Here is a 19,445-nt window from a genome sequence, read left to right on the forward strand (position 1 = left end):
AGAGTCTCATAAGCAAACAAGGAAAACGTGCTCTACATGAAATTACTATAAAGTGGGTGTACAACTGGTTGGAAGACTGTACTCAGAGTAGTTATCAATGGTTTGCTATCAAACTGGGAGTACATAGCAAGTGGGATTCCACCAGGGTCAGTCCTGGGTCTGGTACTCTTCAATATTTTCACTGAAGACTTGATAATGAAGAGGAGAGTATGATTACAAAACTTGCAGACGACACCAAACTGGGAGGGGTTACAAGCACTTTGGAGAACAAGATTAGGATTAGAATTAAAAATTACCTTGATAAATTAGAGAATTGATCTGAAATCAACAAAGTGAAATTTGATAAAGACAAGTGCAAAGTATTACCCTTAGGGAGGAAAAATCAAATGCACAACTACAAAATAGGGAAAAACTGTCTATGTGGCAATACTGATGAAAAGAATCTGGGGATTATAGTGGATCACAAATTAAATATGAATCAATGTGATGCAGCTGCAAAATGGGCTAATATTCTGGGTGTAGTAACAGGACAGTCATGTGAGGTAACTGGCCCATTCTACTGAGCGCTGGTAAGGCCTCAGCTGGAGTACTGTGTCCAATTCTGACAGTTTAAGAAAGATGTGGACAAAACGGAGAGAGTCCATAAGAGACCAACAAAAATGATAAAATGTTTAAAAACCTGACCTGTGAGGAAAGGTTAAAAAAACTGGGCATGTTTAGTCTGGAGAAAAAATGACTATGGGGAGACCTGATAAAAGTCTTCAAATACGTTAAGGGCTGTTATAAAGAGGATGGTAACCATTTTCCATGTCCTACTGCAGATAGGACAAGAAATAATGGATTAATTGGCAGCAAGGAAGATTTAGGTTAGATATGAGGAAAACCTAATTATAAGGGTAGTTAAGCTCTGAAATAGGCTTCCAAGAGAGGTACTGAAATCCCCATCACTCGAGGTTAGATAAGCACTTGTCAGGGACGGGTCTAAGTTTATGTGGTCCTGCCTCAGCACAGGGGCTGGACTTGATGACTTCTCAAGGTCCCTTCTAGGCCTACATTTCTATGATTCTGTGATTCCCTCCTGTTCTTTAGGTTCTCATTTAGAATGGGGACTAGGACAGAACAAAAGGCCACTGTATTAGAGGGCATCTGCAGAGATGGTCCTAGAGGAAGAGACCCTTAGTGCCAGGAGATAGAGGGAGTGGGAGATGAAGTAGTCATGGCATAGTGGTGGTGTTTTTGGAAATCGAGTAGGTGATCCAGAAGGAGCAGGAGAAGAGGAGGAGGGAGAGGATGGGCCAAGTGTGAGATTTAAAAGGGACTACTGAGATGGAAGTGATGATGGGGAAAGGAGAGGATCGGCAGGGAGGACCAGTGTTGGGGTTGATATCACCAGAGGTATGGAGACATCAGCAGAGGAAAGTGTGAGATACGGATGTGGGGGGAGGAGGAGTAAAAGGTGGTGGGTGATATGAAAGGAGTGGGAGAGGGGAGAAGGTCAAGCGGTGTGAGCTGTCAAGAGGGAGGGTAGCAGAGAGGAGGAAAGGGATTGAGTGAGGGAGGGTGTGAGGAGGAGAGAAAAGTATGCATAGAATAGGTGAGATGAGAGCCATAGTAAGAAATGGAGGGTCATAAATAATTGGCTGTGCACAACAAACTGTTAATTGGGGAGTCAAAAGTTAAGTAAATTAAGCAAAAAATTAAATATACAGTGAACCAGTTATGAACCAGATTGCTGTGCTGCTTTACCACTGCATACAAATCTTAAGGAACATGCTAAATTTGCTCAGAAGATTTTATTCTCAACCATTCCTTAGTGTAGCCAGTAGTATTGTTTTGGGTAACTAATGGGAAGCCTGCTGAGTGTGAGAGGCACCAGTGTGATGTGCTCGTCAAACTATTGTTAAGAAAGCAAGCTGCTGCATTTTGTACAAGCTGAAGTTTCTGTGTGGATTTTGTACTCAACCCCAGGTAAACTGTGTATCATTGATTGATCTGACAACTCAGAGGCACTAGAGCTGGACTGCTTATAGATTTATGATCTAACCAATATATCATAAGATGGATACTGCCGGGGGTCCGGTATAGACATCAAATCAGAAGAAGGAACAGGGTGAGAAGCTCCTTAAACATCTAAGATGCAGAAAGAAAATCTGCATTATCATGCGGGATTTCAATCTGGGGGACAGTGTCTATAAGACTCAGGCTACCACTAGAAGAACATCTTTGGAGTTCATAAAAATTACAGGTGATAACTTTCCAATACACAAAATATTACAACCAACATGTAGTAATTCTATATTAGACCTTATTCTGATGGCTACGATGGATTGATCAGTGAAATAAAAATTAACGGTTGCCTAGGTACAAGTTACCACAACCTAATTACATTCAGAATATAATCCTGACCAGTAATATGCACACACAACCCATATGGAGTGCTTTCAAATTTCCAATAACCAAAAACCTGAAAATAAATATGAGCAAACTTGATTGGGAGAACAAATTTAAACTTAAAAATTTGAAAAATAATTGTGAATTGTTTAAGAATATTTTACTAGATGTTTACAAAACAAAATTTCACAATCACAAAAGGAGGCTTTTTGGTTAAAATAATCCTGATTAGGAAGAGAAGTGAAAATGGGAATAATTTTTCTTTGAACCAATATATAACACACACAAAAAGGGAGTAGTTGATCACATTGATTATAAATTATCAGTTAGGAAATACAGACAATTGATAAGGGAAGCTAAAGATATCAATGAAAATTCTATAACCAAAGACAACAGGAAGGACGTTTAAAAATAAATCAGGAAAAAGAGAATTTAGAAATCGTATAGGTTCATTATTAGATAAAGATGGTAAAATTGTTAAAAATAATTCAGAAAGAGGCAAAAATGTTCAATAAATATTTTTATTCTGTATTTGAATGAAGTTGGATGACGTATTCATTTCTTACAGTGATAAATATTTTCTAATCCAGTAATAGTTAGGGAGGATGTTAAACAGCAGCTTAAAGTTAAACTTTTAAAACACCCAAGAATTTTAAAAGAATTCACCAAGAATTCACCTCTGCACCAAGAATTCACCAAGAATTCACCTCTGCACTACTGATAGAATCATAGACGTGTAGGACTGGAAGGGACGTCAAGAGGTCATCTAGTCCAGTCCCCTGCACTCAAGGCAGGACTATGTAATATTTGATGTTGATATTAAACAAATCATGGAATACCGAGGAAGTTCCAGAAGACTGGAACAGCTAATGCTGTGCCAATATTCAAAATGACTGCGGTAACTACAGGCTGGTTAGCCTGATATTGATCGTCGTCTTCTTCAATGCTTAGCAGAATGGTCGGTCTTAGTAATCATTCATCATTGAGTCCATTCCTGTGCAGCTGCAAGGGCTTGATGGGCCAAGAGTCGAACACTGGAATAGACTTGATGCACCCATGTAATAGGAGGTCTGACTGTGGGCTGCCTCCACCCCTCACAGTTGGTGGAATTTTATCCCAGATGTTACAAGCCACCCGGAGAACAGCGTTCACCAGAATGTCTTGCGGCATTTTGGCGACATGTCCGAAAAGCGTAAGACACCACCTGTGGACAATGGCCCAAGTCATCAGTAGGCTGGAGCAACTGTAAACATCTGCATTACAAATTAAGTCATTCCACTTTATGCCCAATATACAACATTGGCATTTTGTGTGGAAAGCCTCCAGCTTTGCTCAGCCGGAGCGGCATAGAGTCCATGTTTCACAACTGTATGGCAGTACAGAGAGGATACAGCTCAAACAGATCCTGAACTTGGTTGTCATGCTGAAACGATGTTGATTCCATATTTGTTGTAGATGACCCATGGCAGACTCTGCGATGTCAATCCGGTGGAGAACGTTCATGTAATAGTTGGAGGAACTGGTGAGTATAGAACCCAAATAGCAAAAAATGGAGACTGCTTTGACAGTTTCATTATTCAAAGAGATTTGGGTCATGGGTGGACCTGATCCTAGATTTTGCAACTTTCTCTTTGAACACGAAACATGGAGGCCAACCTTAGCTGACCCCTCCTCCATTTGCTGGAGTGCCTCACAAAACCTGTTGGGGCTCTGTACTAGAAGAACGTCATCAGCATAGTCAAGGTCTGAGAGAGAGAGAGAGAGAGAGAGAGAGATCACCGATCTTAAAGCCTATGAACCTGACGGAATGTTGCATTATGAAATCCATTGCCCAGCAAAAGAGTGCAGGGGTGAAGATACACCCCTGCCTGACAGCAGATACTGATTTAAAAGGTGCTGCCATCTGATTAAGTAGCATAGTTCCATTATGCAGCTTGCTAATTAAGTCCAGCAGAGTGGTTAGGACATCTATGCCCTTGAAGGCCTTCCATAGTGCGACTTGGTCAATGGAATCAAACGCAGCCTTAAGATCAACATACGCTACGTACAGGGGATCTTGAACTTGTGGTGTATCTCTGACAACAAGCGGAAGGCCAGAATGGCAGCTAATGTGGACCTGTGCTGAAGGGCTGTGACCTTCAATTTAACTGTCTGGAAGGCCTCCTCTGATAACCATGAGTTCTGATATTGATGCCAGACACAATAATAGAAAGCCTGGTAAGGGAGGCACGGAGTACAAGTGAGGGGCCACTGGACAGAAGAGTAGGACTGCTATATGGAATTGTGCTGAGCACATTGACAATGACAGGTTTGGTTACGGATGGGTACAGTGCTGTTATATCCCATATCTATTGCCATCCTCATGGGGCAGAGTTAAGGTTGTGTGGCTGTGTTGTGTGGGAAGTATCACCTTAGCTCGGTCATTCCTAGTTTGACAACATATGACTTTTGGGATTTAAATTCTTGCATTCTCAAAGGGCTCAAGGAGCACAGGGCAGTGCTGAGTGCCAGCAACCTTCCCTCCACTGTAACAATGGATTTCGCATATGACTTTTCCCATTGTTTTTGAGAAAGGGTAGTGAGAAGGGCATTTCTGGGAGGGGAGGTTGTGGGAATAAGGGGGTGCTGTAAGGAGGTTTCCTGGGCACTTCTCAGAGCCTCTGAGCTACCAGCTATAGGCCCCAAGGAGAGCCCCAGACTGCTTGCCCTTATCAGAACCTAACACATCTGGGCAATTTATACCAGCTCCTAGTACACTAAATAAGCTTCAGGGCAGGCCAGTGAGCTGAGCCTGAGCACAGTTTCTATGATCGCAACTCTCCTTTGGTCTCAACACCATGTACCTATGGCATGCTCCCAAACAGGTTCATTTGCAGCTACCTGGCTGTTTCACTGCTGTGTGCCTGATTCCTCAGCCCTTAGAAAACTAAAACAGGTCATCTGAGGGAGGGACTTTATCTCAGAAATCCCTAGACCAAAAACTCCAAACTTGCACCATATAATCTACCATCTATTCTGGAGCCCAGTGAGGCATAGTTGTTTTCAAGACCATTTGCCTATATGGATGAACACAGGACAGTCCCTAGCTATGGACAAAAATACATGATAAGAACAAGGAAATTTTAAAATGAGGTGATTTTAGGAGGAATATATCTCAGGAATCCATTGACCTAATGAGCCTAAACATGCACTGCTAACTCTACCCTAAGATTTCGAGTGGTGTAAGCAATTTTGAGGGCCAATACAAGTATACATGGGGATTGTAGAGTACTTTGAAAATTCAGCTCTGAACACAAAGCTCTGCTCAGTCTTAACTATAGTGCTGTGAGAGCCGCCCTCATAATCCTTTCGAAAGTCCCCCCCCACACACCCCCTTGTCACCCAACATGACATCCAGCTGACATCCTTCCCCTGAATCATCAGCACATCTGGGGAGCCTAACATCCCATACTCCTCTACTGAAAACATTGTGTAACCCACACTAATATGGTGTCATGGCTGGATGTTTATACTTCTGCTAAAGCCTATGCATGAGTGGCCCTGGTGCTTCAGCTCAAGCAGCAGAGACTTATGCTTTTAGATCCAGACAACCCAACTAAGGTCATTGCTGCAAATGGTCCAGCCATTAGAAAAGGCATAATTCATTACTGTGGGTTACACATTCCTCCTTGCCAAGAAAGCTCACCCCACAGTAGTTCAAATCCCGGTACAGGTTTGTAGGGTCTGAATACAGGACCTCTGTATCTAAAAACACTGGAGGACTAGTTCCATTCGCTCAGAAACAGCAGCACACTGAAACCTCTATATGTGGTCTATCCCCATGATGTTAGCGTGGGTTACACTTGCATCTTCTGAAGTCATCTCATGTCATAACTCCTGTGGGAAAAGAACTGTAACACTCCATTATCCTAATTTAGGTCATCTGTAATATTGTGCCACTGTAATTCTTATGTCTGTAATATTCTTAATGCATTGTCGCTATGTTGGTCACAGGACACTAGAGAGACAAGATAGGCTAGGTAGTATCTTTTATTGGACCAACTTCTGTTGGTGAAAGAGACAAACTTTCGAGCTGCACAGAGCCCTTCCTCACCTTGTATCTTTTTTGACACTTAAAACGTTACTTTTTAAACCCTAAAAAGGAGTCACACAAAACGTGTTGCTGCAACTTTTAATACACATTTGTCCAAACTATTCAAAGCAAAGAACCACACACATTAATGTCATACCTCTGATTGCCTTCAGATGTTTTTAAAAGGGTCTGAATAAAATGACACCGCAAAATTGTCATAAGGTGATTTTTAAATAGTTATAAATCTCCCGGGGTGCAGGGGTGGAACTTTCCCTTTAAAATATCCTAGAAAATTCAAACATTTCACAAAATACAATAAGCATTTGAAAATGATCCTCTAACTCAAAACAGAATTTTTATCAGACTTTTTCATCCTCACTAAAATGAAGAGTCTGGAACAAATCTTAACTTTCCTGTTCCTTCCACCCCAATCCACCCAAGACCTCCACCTTCCTGTCCTCTTCCCCAGTAAGCTTCCTTCATGTCACACGAGATTCCCTCCCATGCAATGCACTCCCATTCATGGGCCACTCACTCTCCTCCTGCCCCAATCCACAGCCTCTTCCCATAAAACACTTGTTTTCTATTATATACTTCTCATCCTGACTCCTATACTGCCTGCTCTCCTTGTCTTGATTCTGATCATGCTTCTTGATTCCTTGGGCAACCTCATGCATCTTTTATCCTCCACTAGGAGGAATAGCTTCTTTTGGAACTGACCTGTTGCAAATTTAAGAAAACGTAATACATGACGTGAATAATCCCAAAATGAATCCCAAATTGGTTTCCAATAGTCAGAATGTGGCTAATGTAGGACAAGGCTGCATTTGTTTTCTTTTAAAACAGATTCTAACAGTGGCAGAACAAGGCAGAAATCTGTGCTCAAAGTTTCTGAGCCAGATTCTGTTCTGTTACACTGATATAAATGTGGAGTAATGCCAGTGATTTTAATGGTGTTACTTTATATTCACACCAGTGTGACTGAGAGCAAATATGGGCCACTGTGTATAAATAGCTCTAGCTGAAAGCATAACAAAGGCTGTATTGTGCTATGCAAGGCAGTGGCAATAAACAAATTCAAAAGACATCTAGAAGTAGGGGTTTGAGTGGTCTGGTGGGAAAGCAAGAAGGTGGGATTAAGATAAATTAGACAGGGATCCCATGTTGGGCTGGACAGTCCCTTCCTGTTCCTATCATCTCTTACGACTTCTAAAACATGCACTGATACAAATCAGGATTTTGTAGCGAACAAGCAAATCTTGTACATTTCAGACATATAGTATCCCTGCATATAACAGAAACATCCTTGTTAAAAAGAAACTTATTTGAATTAGGAATGTTTATTTCAAATCAGTCCCTGATGCATATGTTTAGATAGAGTACAATTTATGTAGAGTAATGGTAGTGAATCTCAATCTTAGATTACCAGGGAAGATCTAAGATTAAGGAAGAGGAATTTTCTGAGGTCTCTCCTTCTCTAAATTCCATGGTATGGAGTCCTAACGATCGACTCCACTGCACCCTGATTCAGGAGTATGAGAATACACTCAAGACACCACAGTCCTGCTTTTTAAAGCTAGATTTACCAAAACACAATGTGCAAGCGAACCTAATATCTTTGTTGCCAAGGTCCTCTGATAGGAAGAAAAACAGTTGCAATTTCTAGTACTGACTCTGGCTCCCCCTTACAAACTGATTAAGCAGCTGCCAGTTTGCATAATTTAAACTTGCTCAGTGTAAGCCACAAGATGGAGATCTCTGGCAGAGCAGGATCGTAAGGAAGTCTTTTACCCAGCCTAATGTTACTATTAACACTTTGAGCCATTGCATCAAGCCAATTTTTATGTTTGTTTTTTAAGTTTGGTAGAAATGTCACAAGTGGAAAAATTAAGTAAAGAGCATTGGTTAGCCACAGAACTGGACACACCTGGCTGCAAACCCACCAAAAGAAACTGACTTCATTAGTACTAGCAGCAGCAGAGTAAAATTTATATCTGAAATCTGCCTGCACCAGTAGAATTGCTAAGGCCAAAAGCTCTCTGTCTGTTTTTACAGCTGTGTCATGTTTTGATTCCTGACTCTTGCTGACACTCTGGAGTGCTGAAGGAGCCCAGGCTCCAGGGTCCCAAAACTTTGCAGCTGAGATTCAGATCTCAGAGATTTAACTATCAGTTTATGAAATAATACAGAATCAAACTGGAGTTGGAGCTGATATAAATTAGTAGTAAAAATGCAACACGTATTAATTTAACAGCAATGATCCAGCATTTTTAAGAGCAGACAGCAAATTCTAAATACATTGATGACAATTCTGAAATATAAAACTTAATGTCCACTTTCTGCATCAGCTGTATTAACTACAGGTTACGATACATGAAAGGGGGTTGGACCCCTGAACGTCCTCTCTCAAAATGTACCTTACCTCTTACTGATTTTAGACAAACTGCCTTTTAAAAATAACCTGACCAATGGAAGATTTTTATATTTTAATGAGTGCAAATGCCTGAAAGCCTCTTTACAGAAGAATGCAGTTAAAAATGTCCAAGATTAAATTAATGAACTGCTCTGCTTTCTGCTCATCAGTCAGGTAGCTACATCAATCACCTACTCCAGAAATTTGTACCCAGCTCTCCTCAGCCTTCTCTAACCAATCAAAAACTACCTTAGAGAGACAAGGTATGTGAGGGAATATATTTACTGGTCCAACTTCTACTGGTGAGAGACACAAGCTTTTGAGCTACACAGAGCTCTTCTTCAGATCTGGGAATGATACTGAGAATGGTCACAGCTAAATAGAAGATCGAACAGATATTTAGTACATACTCTAAGCCTAAGGGACAATTAGAACCACAAGGCTAGAAGGGACCACAAGGATCATCTAGTCTCACCCCGTGCCAAGATGCAGGATTTGTTGTGTCTAAACCATCCCTGATAGATGGCTCTCCAGCCTCCTTTTGAAAACCTTCAGTGAAGGAGCTTCCACAACCTCCCCAGACAGTCTGTTCCCTTGTCCTACTGCTCTTACTTTTCAAGGTGAAGTGGCCCATTAACACCCTATAGTCATAGGACAAAAAGGGGGGTTAGTGTGTTACAGATTGCTGTATGATCAACACCCCCCACAAAACACCTTTCAAGATCCATGGGTCCTACTCATACCTATCACAACATGTGCTGTACCTCAGTAACCAGTGCACTAAATGCCGCCACAACAACAACTGTGTGGGTGAAACCAGACGGACAATCACTACACTCTCAAATGAACTCCCACAGGAAAATGATAAAAGAAAACAATACCATACACTTGTGGGTGAACACCTTTCACAAAGTGATCACTACATATCTGACCTATCAGTCCTTATCCTCAAAGGAAACATACATAATCCTTTCAAAAGATGAGTCTCGGAGCTTAAATTTATAACTTTGATATGGTTTTAATAAAGACACTGGCTTATTACAACAATCTGTAACCCACTAACCCCCCATTTTTGTCCTATGACTGCTGGGGTGTTAATGACCCACTTTACCTTGAATTATCCCATAGAATAGGTGCTAACTACTTACGCTAAACTATCTGGAGCCTCTGATAAGGTCCCAAAACTCAGGCTGCAGCCCTAGCCCGAATGTCTATACGATAATTAAACAGCCCCTTAGTGAGAGTCAGCTGGCACAGGCAGCTGCGGGTGTCTAATGGCAGTGTAGACATACCCTCCGAGTATGTCCCAGCCCCGAAGAAGATCTTGCTCCTTGTAGCTTCAAAGGTTGTCTCTCTCACCAACAGAAGTTGGTCCAGTAAAAGACATTACCTCATCCACCTTGTCTCTCTAATATCGTGGGACCGACACAGCTACAACAACACTGCATACAAAAACTACCTTAGCAGCTATAATTTACTGAACTCTTTACGCAACCCAGTGGAAGTTCAGACTGGTGGATTCCCTTGCAGAAATCCAGTTTTTAAGACAGAAACAGTTTCCTTTTCTCTTCAGGGCTGCACAAAGGTGGACTAGCAAATTTCATACAGATGCAGATTCTCTTTTGGCCCAGGAAACCATACTCTCTCATGAGCTTTAATTCCTAAGAGGTAGTGGAGACCTTCCCGCCATTTATGCCTCCTTAGTACAGGAATGAATCCATCTGTTTGAGAATGAGAAGCTGACCCTCTAGACCTTTCTTATATGTCTAGACCAGAACAAACTGGATTTCTTAACCTCCTGGGAGCAGTGCATGAGATACTTCAAGGACCTAAAAGCATGCTGTGATCTTCCCTTTATCTGAAGTAAGGCAGGACAAAAGCCAGAATCTGAAATTCATCTAGGAAGTAGCTACTCAGAAATCAGAAAGGAATATTTAATGAGGAGGGCTGCCCTGGTAATTATATTTCTGGTGGCTTCCAATGACACTCAGAAAAAGCTAACAGAAGCTAGAAGCTCCAATAGGGAAAGAGAAAGCTGGTAGAAAGAGCAGATTAAACAGCCTAGGACAAGACAATTGACTCAGGCCTGACCAGGAGATTTGCTTTGGCTGGACGGCATCTTGGAATTAAGCAGTGCAATCCAATAAAAGAATTTTCAGCATCTCCTCCAATAGTCCCTAAGGTCAAAACTTGGTCCTTGTGGTTTCTCAAGACTGACTTCATTCTCCACTTCCTCCTGGAGGAACTCCAGAACTTGGGAAACAGAACAAGACCAACCTTGCATGCCCTGCAAGAGCACCTTTTAGAGAAAAAGTTCTAAGGATGGGAGTATGGATTAGAGATAACAGGCTTATGGGAGTTCAGACCAATGTCCATATTTAAGACTCCCTAATATCTAAGAGACATTTTTCATGAACCATGCTTTCAGATATAATTTGACCCAGATACTGAGAGAAATTTGACCCCATGCAAGATGATCTGAAAAATTTCTTTTCCGACCTAGTTCAAATGGCTTGATTAGGTTGAGAGTGAACTAGGGCTCCCAGACTTTAAAAATGACTACCCGCTAAGGAAGATCCCCAAGAGGCAACCCTGACTTCCAATCCCATAGTGAGTACAAGCAATGAAAGAACTGCCTTATGGAGGCTGGTGAAAAAAACCTCGGATTCCACCTGGAAAACAATGGCCTTTTTACCCTGCTCTGGCAGAATGAAGGGGTCATAAAAACAGCAGATCAGGCCATTGAAGAACATTGCTGGTGGAGGAGATTTACCAGTGTGCCACAGAGTTGGTGTAACAGCTCTATATCACTCTCTCACAGCATTGGAGGGTTTCAGGAGCATTGTTGGAGGGGAAGGGACATGGCCACAGTACCACTAGGCTCTGGCTATTCTCAGCTGTTGCAATGGTTCCAAGTTAGAAACCTCAAACTCCTGAGGAAGCAAGGTAAAGGTTTAGCCCAGAACATGCACCATCGTAAGTGGGGACAGAAACCCTCTGAACCTCTCTATCCTTACTTTAGAGAGTTCCTTCACAGAGCCTTCGAAGAGGTGTGTGACAAGATGAGAAAGAGCTCCTCCCTTTCCCCCACTGCCCTCTCACCCAGGTGGCAAAATCGGCAGAATGAGCCTGCCACAGCACTGCAGCGGCGCTGCTGCAGCACATCTGGTCAAGACGCTATATGCTGATAGGAGAGAGCTCTACTGTCGGCATAATAAAACCACCTTCATGAATGGCAGAAGCTACGTCAGTGGCAGAAGCTCTCCCACTGACATACTGCTGTCCACACCAGCGCTTAGGTTGGTATAACTTACGTCGCACAGGGGGTGGTTTATTCACATCCCTTAGCGACATGAGTTACGCCAGCATAAGCTGTAGTGCAGACATAGCCTTATCTCTCAAAGGCAGAATGTAGATTAATTAGAGATGGACTGGACTACTGGAGAGAAGATCTGGATGCCCATTTTGGATCAGCTAACTGGCTGAACGTAGTGCCTGGGTGATAAGCAGAAGGCAGATCATTCCACAAAGCTCACCTTAATGAAGCCTTGAGCACAATTTTAGGTGTGTGTGTGTAGCAGCAGGCAAAGTACTAAGGACTGTCCCAGCTGCCCCTCTTCTAGCCATTGTTTAGCTAATTTCTTGTAGGTGTTTCAGCATAACGGAGCCCTAAGGGAAAGATCAGCTCAGAGGTGGAGGTCCATGCTTAGCAGGTGTTGTAAGAAATCACACAGTCAACTGTGGGAGGAGGGGTAAAAGAGTGTATTAGGCTGGCAACACTGGCAGAGAGGAAGGGATAAATTGACAAGATTACCTAAGATGAGTTATATGCCCAAATGAAGCAATGAATAGGAGCAAAAGAAATCCTAAGATCTTAGAAACATCTATATTTCACCACACGTCCAACAAACAATATTAACTGAAATTAAAAGGTACAGCGCAAAAAGTGAAATCCCTGCAAGCTGAATGGAAACTTTTAAAAGACACCATAATAGAGGCTCAACTTAAATGTATACCCCAAATTAAAACACACAGTAAAAGAACCAAAAAAGTGCCACTGTGGCTAAATAACAAAGTAAAAGAAGCAGTGAGAGGCAAAAAGGCATCCTTTAGAAAGTGGAAGTTAAATCCTAGTGAGGAAGATAGAAAGGAGCATAAACTCTGACAAATATGAAGTGTAAAAATATAATTAGGAAGGCCAAAAAAGAATTTGAAGAACAGCTAGCCAAAGACTCAAAAAGTAATAGCAAAAAAACGTTAAGTACATCAGAAGCAGGAAGCCTGCTAAAGAACAAAATTGTCAGGCACACAGATTAACATAATTTGTTGGAGAAGAGTCAACATGGTTTTTGTAAAGGGAAATCATGCCTCATCAATCTACTAGAATTCTTTGAGGGGGGTAAACAAGCATGTGGACAAGGGGGATCCAGTGGATATAGTGTACTTAGATTTTCTGAAAGCCTTTGACAAGGTCCCTCACCAAAGGCTCTTAAGCAAAGTAAGCTGTTGTGGGACAAAGGGAAGGTCCTCTCATGGATCAGTAACTGGTTAAAAGATAGGAAACAAAAGATAGGAATAAATGGTCAATTTTCAGAATGGAGAGAGGTAAACAGTGGTGTCTCCCAGGGGTCTGTACTAGGACCAGTCCTATTCAACATATTCATAAATGATCTGGGAAAAGGGGTAAACAGTGAGGTGGCAAAATTGCAGCTGATACAAAACTACTCAGTATAGTTAAGTCCAAAGCAGACTGCGAAGAGCTACAAAAGGATCTCTCAAAAGTGAGTGACTGGGCAATAAAATGGCAGATGAAATTCAATGTTGATGACTGCAAAGTAATGCACATTGGAAAACATAATCTCAACTATACATATAAAATGATAGGGTCTAAATTAGCTGTTACCACTCAAGAAAGAGATCTTGGAGTCATTGTGGATAGTTCTCTGAAAACACCCAGTCAATGTGCAAAGGCAGTCAAAAAAACGAACAGACTGTTGGGAATCACTAAAAAAGGGATAGATAATAAGACAGAAAATATCATATTGCCTCTATATAAATCCATGGTACACCCACACATGCTGAATACTGCATGCAGATATGGTCACCCCATCTCGAACAAGTTTTATTGGAATTGGAAAAGATTCAGAAAAGGGCAACAAAAATGATTAAGGGTATGGAACGGCTGCAATATGAGGAGAGATTAATAAGACTGGGACTTTTCAGCTTGGAAAAGAGACAACAACTAAGGGGGGGATATGACAGAGGTCTATAAAATCATGACTGGTGTGGAGAAAGTAAACAAGGAACTATTATTTACTCCTTCTCATAACACAAAAACTAAGGGTCACCAAATGAAATTAATAGGCAGCAGATTTAAAACAAACAAAAGGAAGCATTTTTTCACAAAATGCAGTCAACCTGTGGAACTCCTTACCAAAGGATGCTGTGAAGGCCAAAACTATAACAGAGTTCTAAAAAGAACTAGATAAGTTCATGGAGGATAGGTCCATCAATGGCTATTAGCCAGGATGAACAGGGATGGTGTCCCTAGCCTCTGTTTTCCAGAAGCTGGGAATGGGCAAAGGGGGTGGATCACTAGATGATTATCTGTTCTGTTCATTCCCTCTGGGGCACCTGGCATTGGCCACTGTCGGAAGACAAGATACTGGGCTAGACAGACCTTTGGTCTGACCCAGTATGGCCCTTCTTATGTTCTTAAAGGAGCAGTCTGTGGAATCAAGCCTGTAGATACATACAAGCGTTCTCTTTAAATATTTGGTGTTCCCAGACAAAAGCTATGGTAAAATGGAGTTACAGCTGAGAACACATCTAAAGTAACTTAGAGGCAAATACATTATAGGGATGCTGTCATTATCACAAACCAAGCGACATAAACCTAGGAAATTCAGAATTAAGGTTAAAAGAAATCTAAACATGCTGAGGTATGGAAACATACAGTTAGGTCACACACACAACTTTAACTCTGGTTGGTACTGACATCATACAGTAACCACACAACCACGCTGAATACATTTTAGTGTGTGCGGTCCCTGATTAGATAAGACTGATTTCTGAAGATTCTTTCTAAGTCTTCAAGGGGAGCTTTGCAGGGAATGGGGATAGCATGATTTACAGGAGACACAGAAACTCCTAAATTCAGATCTATTCCAAAGACTAGATCCAACAGGGGGCTGCCTTGTGTGCACTTTCTGTAACTAACTGAGTAAAGCACCTGGACAGCAGAGTTCTCAGAAAGTTTCAGGCAACTAAAAAAAAAAAGAATAGTTGTCACTGAGGGAGCAACTGAAATCTCCCAGAATCAACACTTCCCAGGACTCTCTGAGCAATGAAAAGAGAAGACTGTACACCTAATAGAGAGACACTCCCTTGCACACTCTCATTAGCAGTACCTGAAAGCGTTGTGGACCCATTGCACATACAGAGGAGAGGGCTGCCCAAAGAGCTCACAATACAATTAGTGCAATTTAGAAACAAAAGGGAGCGTGGGAGAAAGGAGACAAGATTACTTCTGACCTATGGTTAATATTCCCTCTTTTGAATGTTACTTGACCCAGCTCCCTAGCTGACCCTGCCTTGGCTTCTTGTTTCTTTAGTAACTGGGGCACTGGTATATTAACCCTTCTAGGTTTTCTATTTGTTCTGTTTACTTTAATCCTAAACAATCCCCTTTTTTTCCAGCAATAGCATAACAGCAGTTCCCTCTTTTCCCAATACAAGTCACAATAGGCATTGCCTCCCAGTCCAACCATTGCCTGCAGAAGTACTGGAGTCCTGTGAAGACAAGGACATTCATTTCCATCAGCCCTGCAGAGGTCACTATACTTCAAGGTTTGTGAAGGTCATCTCCTAGTGCTGCTGCCCCATGCATTGTGATCTCTGAGGCCCCATACCAATGCTGGTATGCAGTGGCACACTCTGATTCGAAGACTTTAAGGCCAGAAGGGACCATTGTGATTACCTTGGGTGACCTTCTGCACAGTACAAGCCAAAGAACCTCACTCAGTGCTTCCTGCATTAAGCCCTTAACTTGTGACTGAACTGCCCCTGAAGTTCCTTTATAAGTTTGTTCCTTTATAAGTTCCCTTCTGAGATCAGGACCAGATATGCAGAGAATCCAAACTGTAGATTGTACTTGTGGTTAGTTAAAGCATTATGTAGAAACTCTGTCCTCTCTCCCCGTTCCCATCCACTGTCCTAGGTACATGGAATACTGAAATCCCAGCTGAAACCAGTCAGACCAAGTCTTGCACCACCTTAATCCCACAGCCACTGTTCTAATATGTCCCAGGTCACAAAACATTACATGGTTTGGGTCATCAAAATAATCAAGAAAGTCAACACTAGACAAAGATGACTTACCCCCATCACCTTACCACGCTGTTCAACGTCTTCCCACATAGAATGAACTATATAGCGACACATGTATTTCCCAGCTCGACCCTCCTGTTTCATTCGTACCAGACACATCCTGCAAGAGAACAAGCACCAGAGAAGTTGGTTTGATTTCCAACGGCTTCTTCAGACCTTAAAAGAGTAAAAAAACCTATTTTTATTTTAAATTCCTTACAAATCTCACTACAGCATGGAAAGTGCTATAAGTATAAATAATATTCTGCTCTGGTTAGAAAAGTTCCTCAATAAAAATGGCACATTTTTACTTTCACAAAACTTGCCTTCTGTGTATTTAAAGTCTGATCTGCTGGATTTCAGACTAGTCTACAGTGGGGAAATCTACCTGAATATTAAAACTGTTTCAAAAATGGCTGGAGCTGCAGCACAGACGAGGCTACCGTAGGTGGAATCATTCTTCAAATTAGTGAAGCCTCAGAAAGCAGGTTATAAAAATGCCTCTGCCTGCTGGAGCCACTGCAGTTCCAATCAGTTTTAAAACCAGACTGAATTTTGGGAAAAATGTCCCAAATGTAGATAAAGCCTTGGTGACAATATGTTTGCATTGTTTTTTATTCCTGTAAGCCTTGCAGAGCCACACTGGCTACAGAAGGCAGCACTGGAGTCTGTCCAAGCTCATTTCTCTACTTCAGGGAACTGAACCTGTTGTAATTAAACTGACTGTACTGAACTGCCTCTGTGTCCTCATTAGCCATGCTGTATCAGTTTAAGAATCGCTGCAGGTTTGACCCATGTCCACACTAAGGCTGTGTCTATACTATGAGCTAGCGGTGTGATTCCCAGCTTGTGTAGACATACTCATGCTAGCTCTCATCTGAACTAGAACACTACAAATAGGGAAGCTGTGGTAGCATGGGAAGCAGTGGAATGGACTGGCTGCCCCAAGTACATACCCATGGGGTTCAGGAGGGTATGTACTCAGGATGGCTAGCTCCTGCTACCACCGCTTCCATTGTCCATGCGACCACAGCCATACTACTATTTTTAGCATATTAGCTCACATGAGAGCTAGCATGGGTACGTCTGTGCAAGCTGAGACTCATAGTATGTAGTTTTCAGAGTAGCAGCCGTGTTAGTCTGTCTTTGCAAAAAGAAAAGGAGGACTTGTGGCACCTTAGAGACTAACAAATTTATTTGAGCATAAGCTTTCGTGAGCTACAGCTCACTTCATCGGATGCATTCAGTGGAAAATACAGTGGGGAGATTTATATACATAGAGAACATGGAACAATGGGTGAACACACTGTAACAAGAGTGATCAGGTAAGGTGAGCTATTACCAGCAGGAGAGCGGGGGGGGGGGGGAGGAGGAGAAAGAAGACGACGATGACGACACCTTTTGTAGTGATAATCAAGATAGTATGTAGTGCAGACATAGCCTAAGGACTTCTGTACACCCCACATTGCCACTTATTTTGTAACCTGCTGTGCACTAAATGTCTACATGGACCCTGCTACAGTGCACAAAAAGCTTTGATCTACCTTGCTTTGAAATGGGAGTAGATTAAAGTGCACTAGGAAACTTTTAGTTCACAGCAGCAGAGTCCACGCATACCCACGGAAACTCAGCGCGTGGCAGATTTACAGCTCAGCTTGCCATGAATTAAGTGTTCATGCAGACAAACCCTAGCACGTACCTAAACTGTTTCAGCTGCAATGACCCATTCTCCAGACCAGTGCATTCTGGGAGATTTTGCAAGGCTTCAAGTGCACTGTGGGACATTAGTAGGAGAACAGGGTTGAACTGTTTCAGCTTCTCTGCATCAAAATTGGCATTAAAACAGCTCAGGCTAAACTGGTATTTAGCCCCAATAAAACATTCTACTCTGCTTGGTTTGTAGTGTGCTTATAAACCATTTGGAGCACTTTCATGTGTGAGTGCAAAGAACATAGATTAGGAGATTAAAATGGTGCTTAGATCTGTGTGTTTCTCTAGTGTACACAAGACCTGTGTCAACCTATGCACATTGAGAATGCTTACCACATTGTGGATGCTGCCTCAGTAGAAAAATAAATTAGCGGCAGAATCTTTATTATTGGGGATGATGTGCAAAAAGGAAATAAAACAATTTATATCTTAGATTCCAGACAGGGTCCTGACCATTAGAAAAAACATATTTTTCTTGTAAATGGAGCAAAAATTACTCTGGAGGTGAGTTACTGATGGACAATAAAACTAGAGCCCCATGAAGCCATTTGTACCAAGACACTTTTCAGAATAGAGCCACATTTTCCAAACTGCACACAAGTGTTTGTTTTAAACTTAGAAATTAGAGATGAAAAACATCTCATGGACCTAATTTTTTGATGGAGGACATCTGGAAATGGTGAGTGTTGATTGGCTGGATCTGGTTATGGAGCACTTGGGATAGGGACAGGAAGGTTAAGGCAGCTCTCTGTTAAAACCTTCTGCCTCTGGCCTCCTGCCCTCTTTTTTCTTTCTTGCATGGTTTTGTACTTCTTGTGCTTGTGCTTTCTGACTGGAGGGTACTGGGTGCTCCAGCTCAGGGGAAGTGCACCTGAAAGCTTTGCTGAGTAGCCCAGGGCACTTCACAGCAAACGTAAAACTTCATTCTAATGTCTGGCAGTAGCTACCAGCGCTGACAGTGGAGGGTTCATTAGCCCCATTAGACCCTCAGTGTGGTTCAGGGCATTTGATGAGCCCCTTGATTTAGAGCAAGAGGGGGAGGAGAAGCAAGGGTCATAGGAGGAGCAGAGGGAAGAAAGACAAATGGGGGAAAAGTGATATGGGAAGGATGGAGGGACTCAGGGAGCAGTGCCAAAGGGGAAGGGGAGGACAGAGATAGGGGCAAAGTGAGAGATGAAGGGTAGAAGGGCTGAAGGAAGACAGAATGAGAGTGAGTATAAAGTAGAGGGATAAGTGGGGAGGGAGTGCAATAGAGATGGCTAGAAAGACCTGGAGAGAGGAAAGGGTAAAAGAGGGGGTGAGGATGGGGCAGAGTCAGAGAGGCTTAGGGAAGATAGAGGGATGGGGAAATTCCCTAAAAATGTGTCAGGTTTTCTTTTTGGAAAATGCTCTGGAGCTGCATGGTGTTCCCAAGGCTCATGTGGTGACTTCCAGAGTGGTTGTGAGGATGGACCGATGATCCCTCCATAGCCTGACAGTACCATCCTTCCT

At 42.2% G+C, this 19,445-nt stretch overlaps 1 protein-coding gene across 3 annotated transcripts in view; it reads right to left on the reverse strand.

The window, feature by feature from the left end:
- The window catches only part of UQCC1 (ubiquinol-cytochrome c reductase complex assembly factor 1), a 96,184-nt gene that overhangs the window by 27,066 nt on the left and 49,673 nt on the right, over window positions 1-19,445 (reverse strand). For all 3 annotated transcript variants that reach the window (XM_073310050.1, XM_073310051.1, XM_073310048.1), the window contains one exon: window positions 16,257-16,365. In XM_073310050.1, the coding sequence (XP_073166151.1) occupies window positions 16,257-16,365 (109 nt within the window). The remainder of the gene's footprint in view (window positions 1-16,256; window positions 16,366-19,445) is intronic.

This window comes from Lepidochelys kempii, chromosome 13, assembly GCF_965140265.1.
Source record: "Lepidochelys kempii isolate rLepKem1 chromosome 13, rLepKem1.hap2, whole genome shotgun sequence".
NCBI classification, from domain to species: domain Eukaryota; kingdom Metazoa; phylum Chordata; order Testudines; family Cheloniidae; genus Lepidochelys; species Lepidochelys kempii.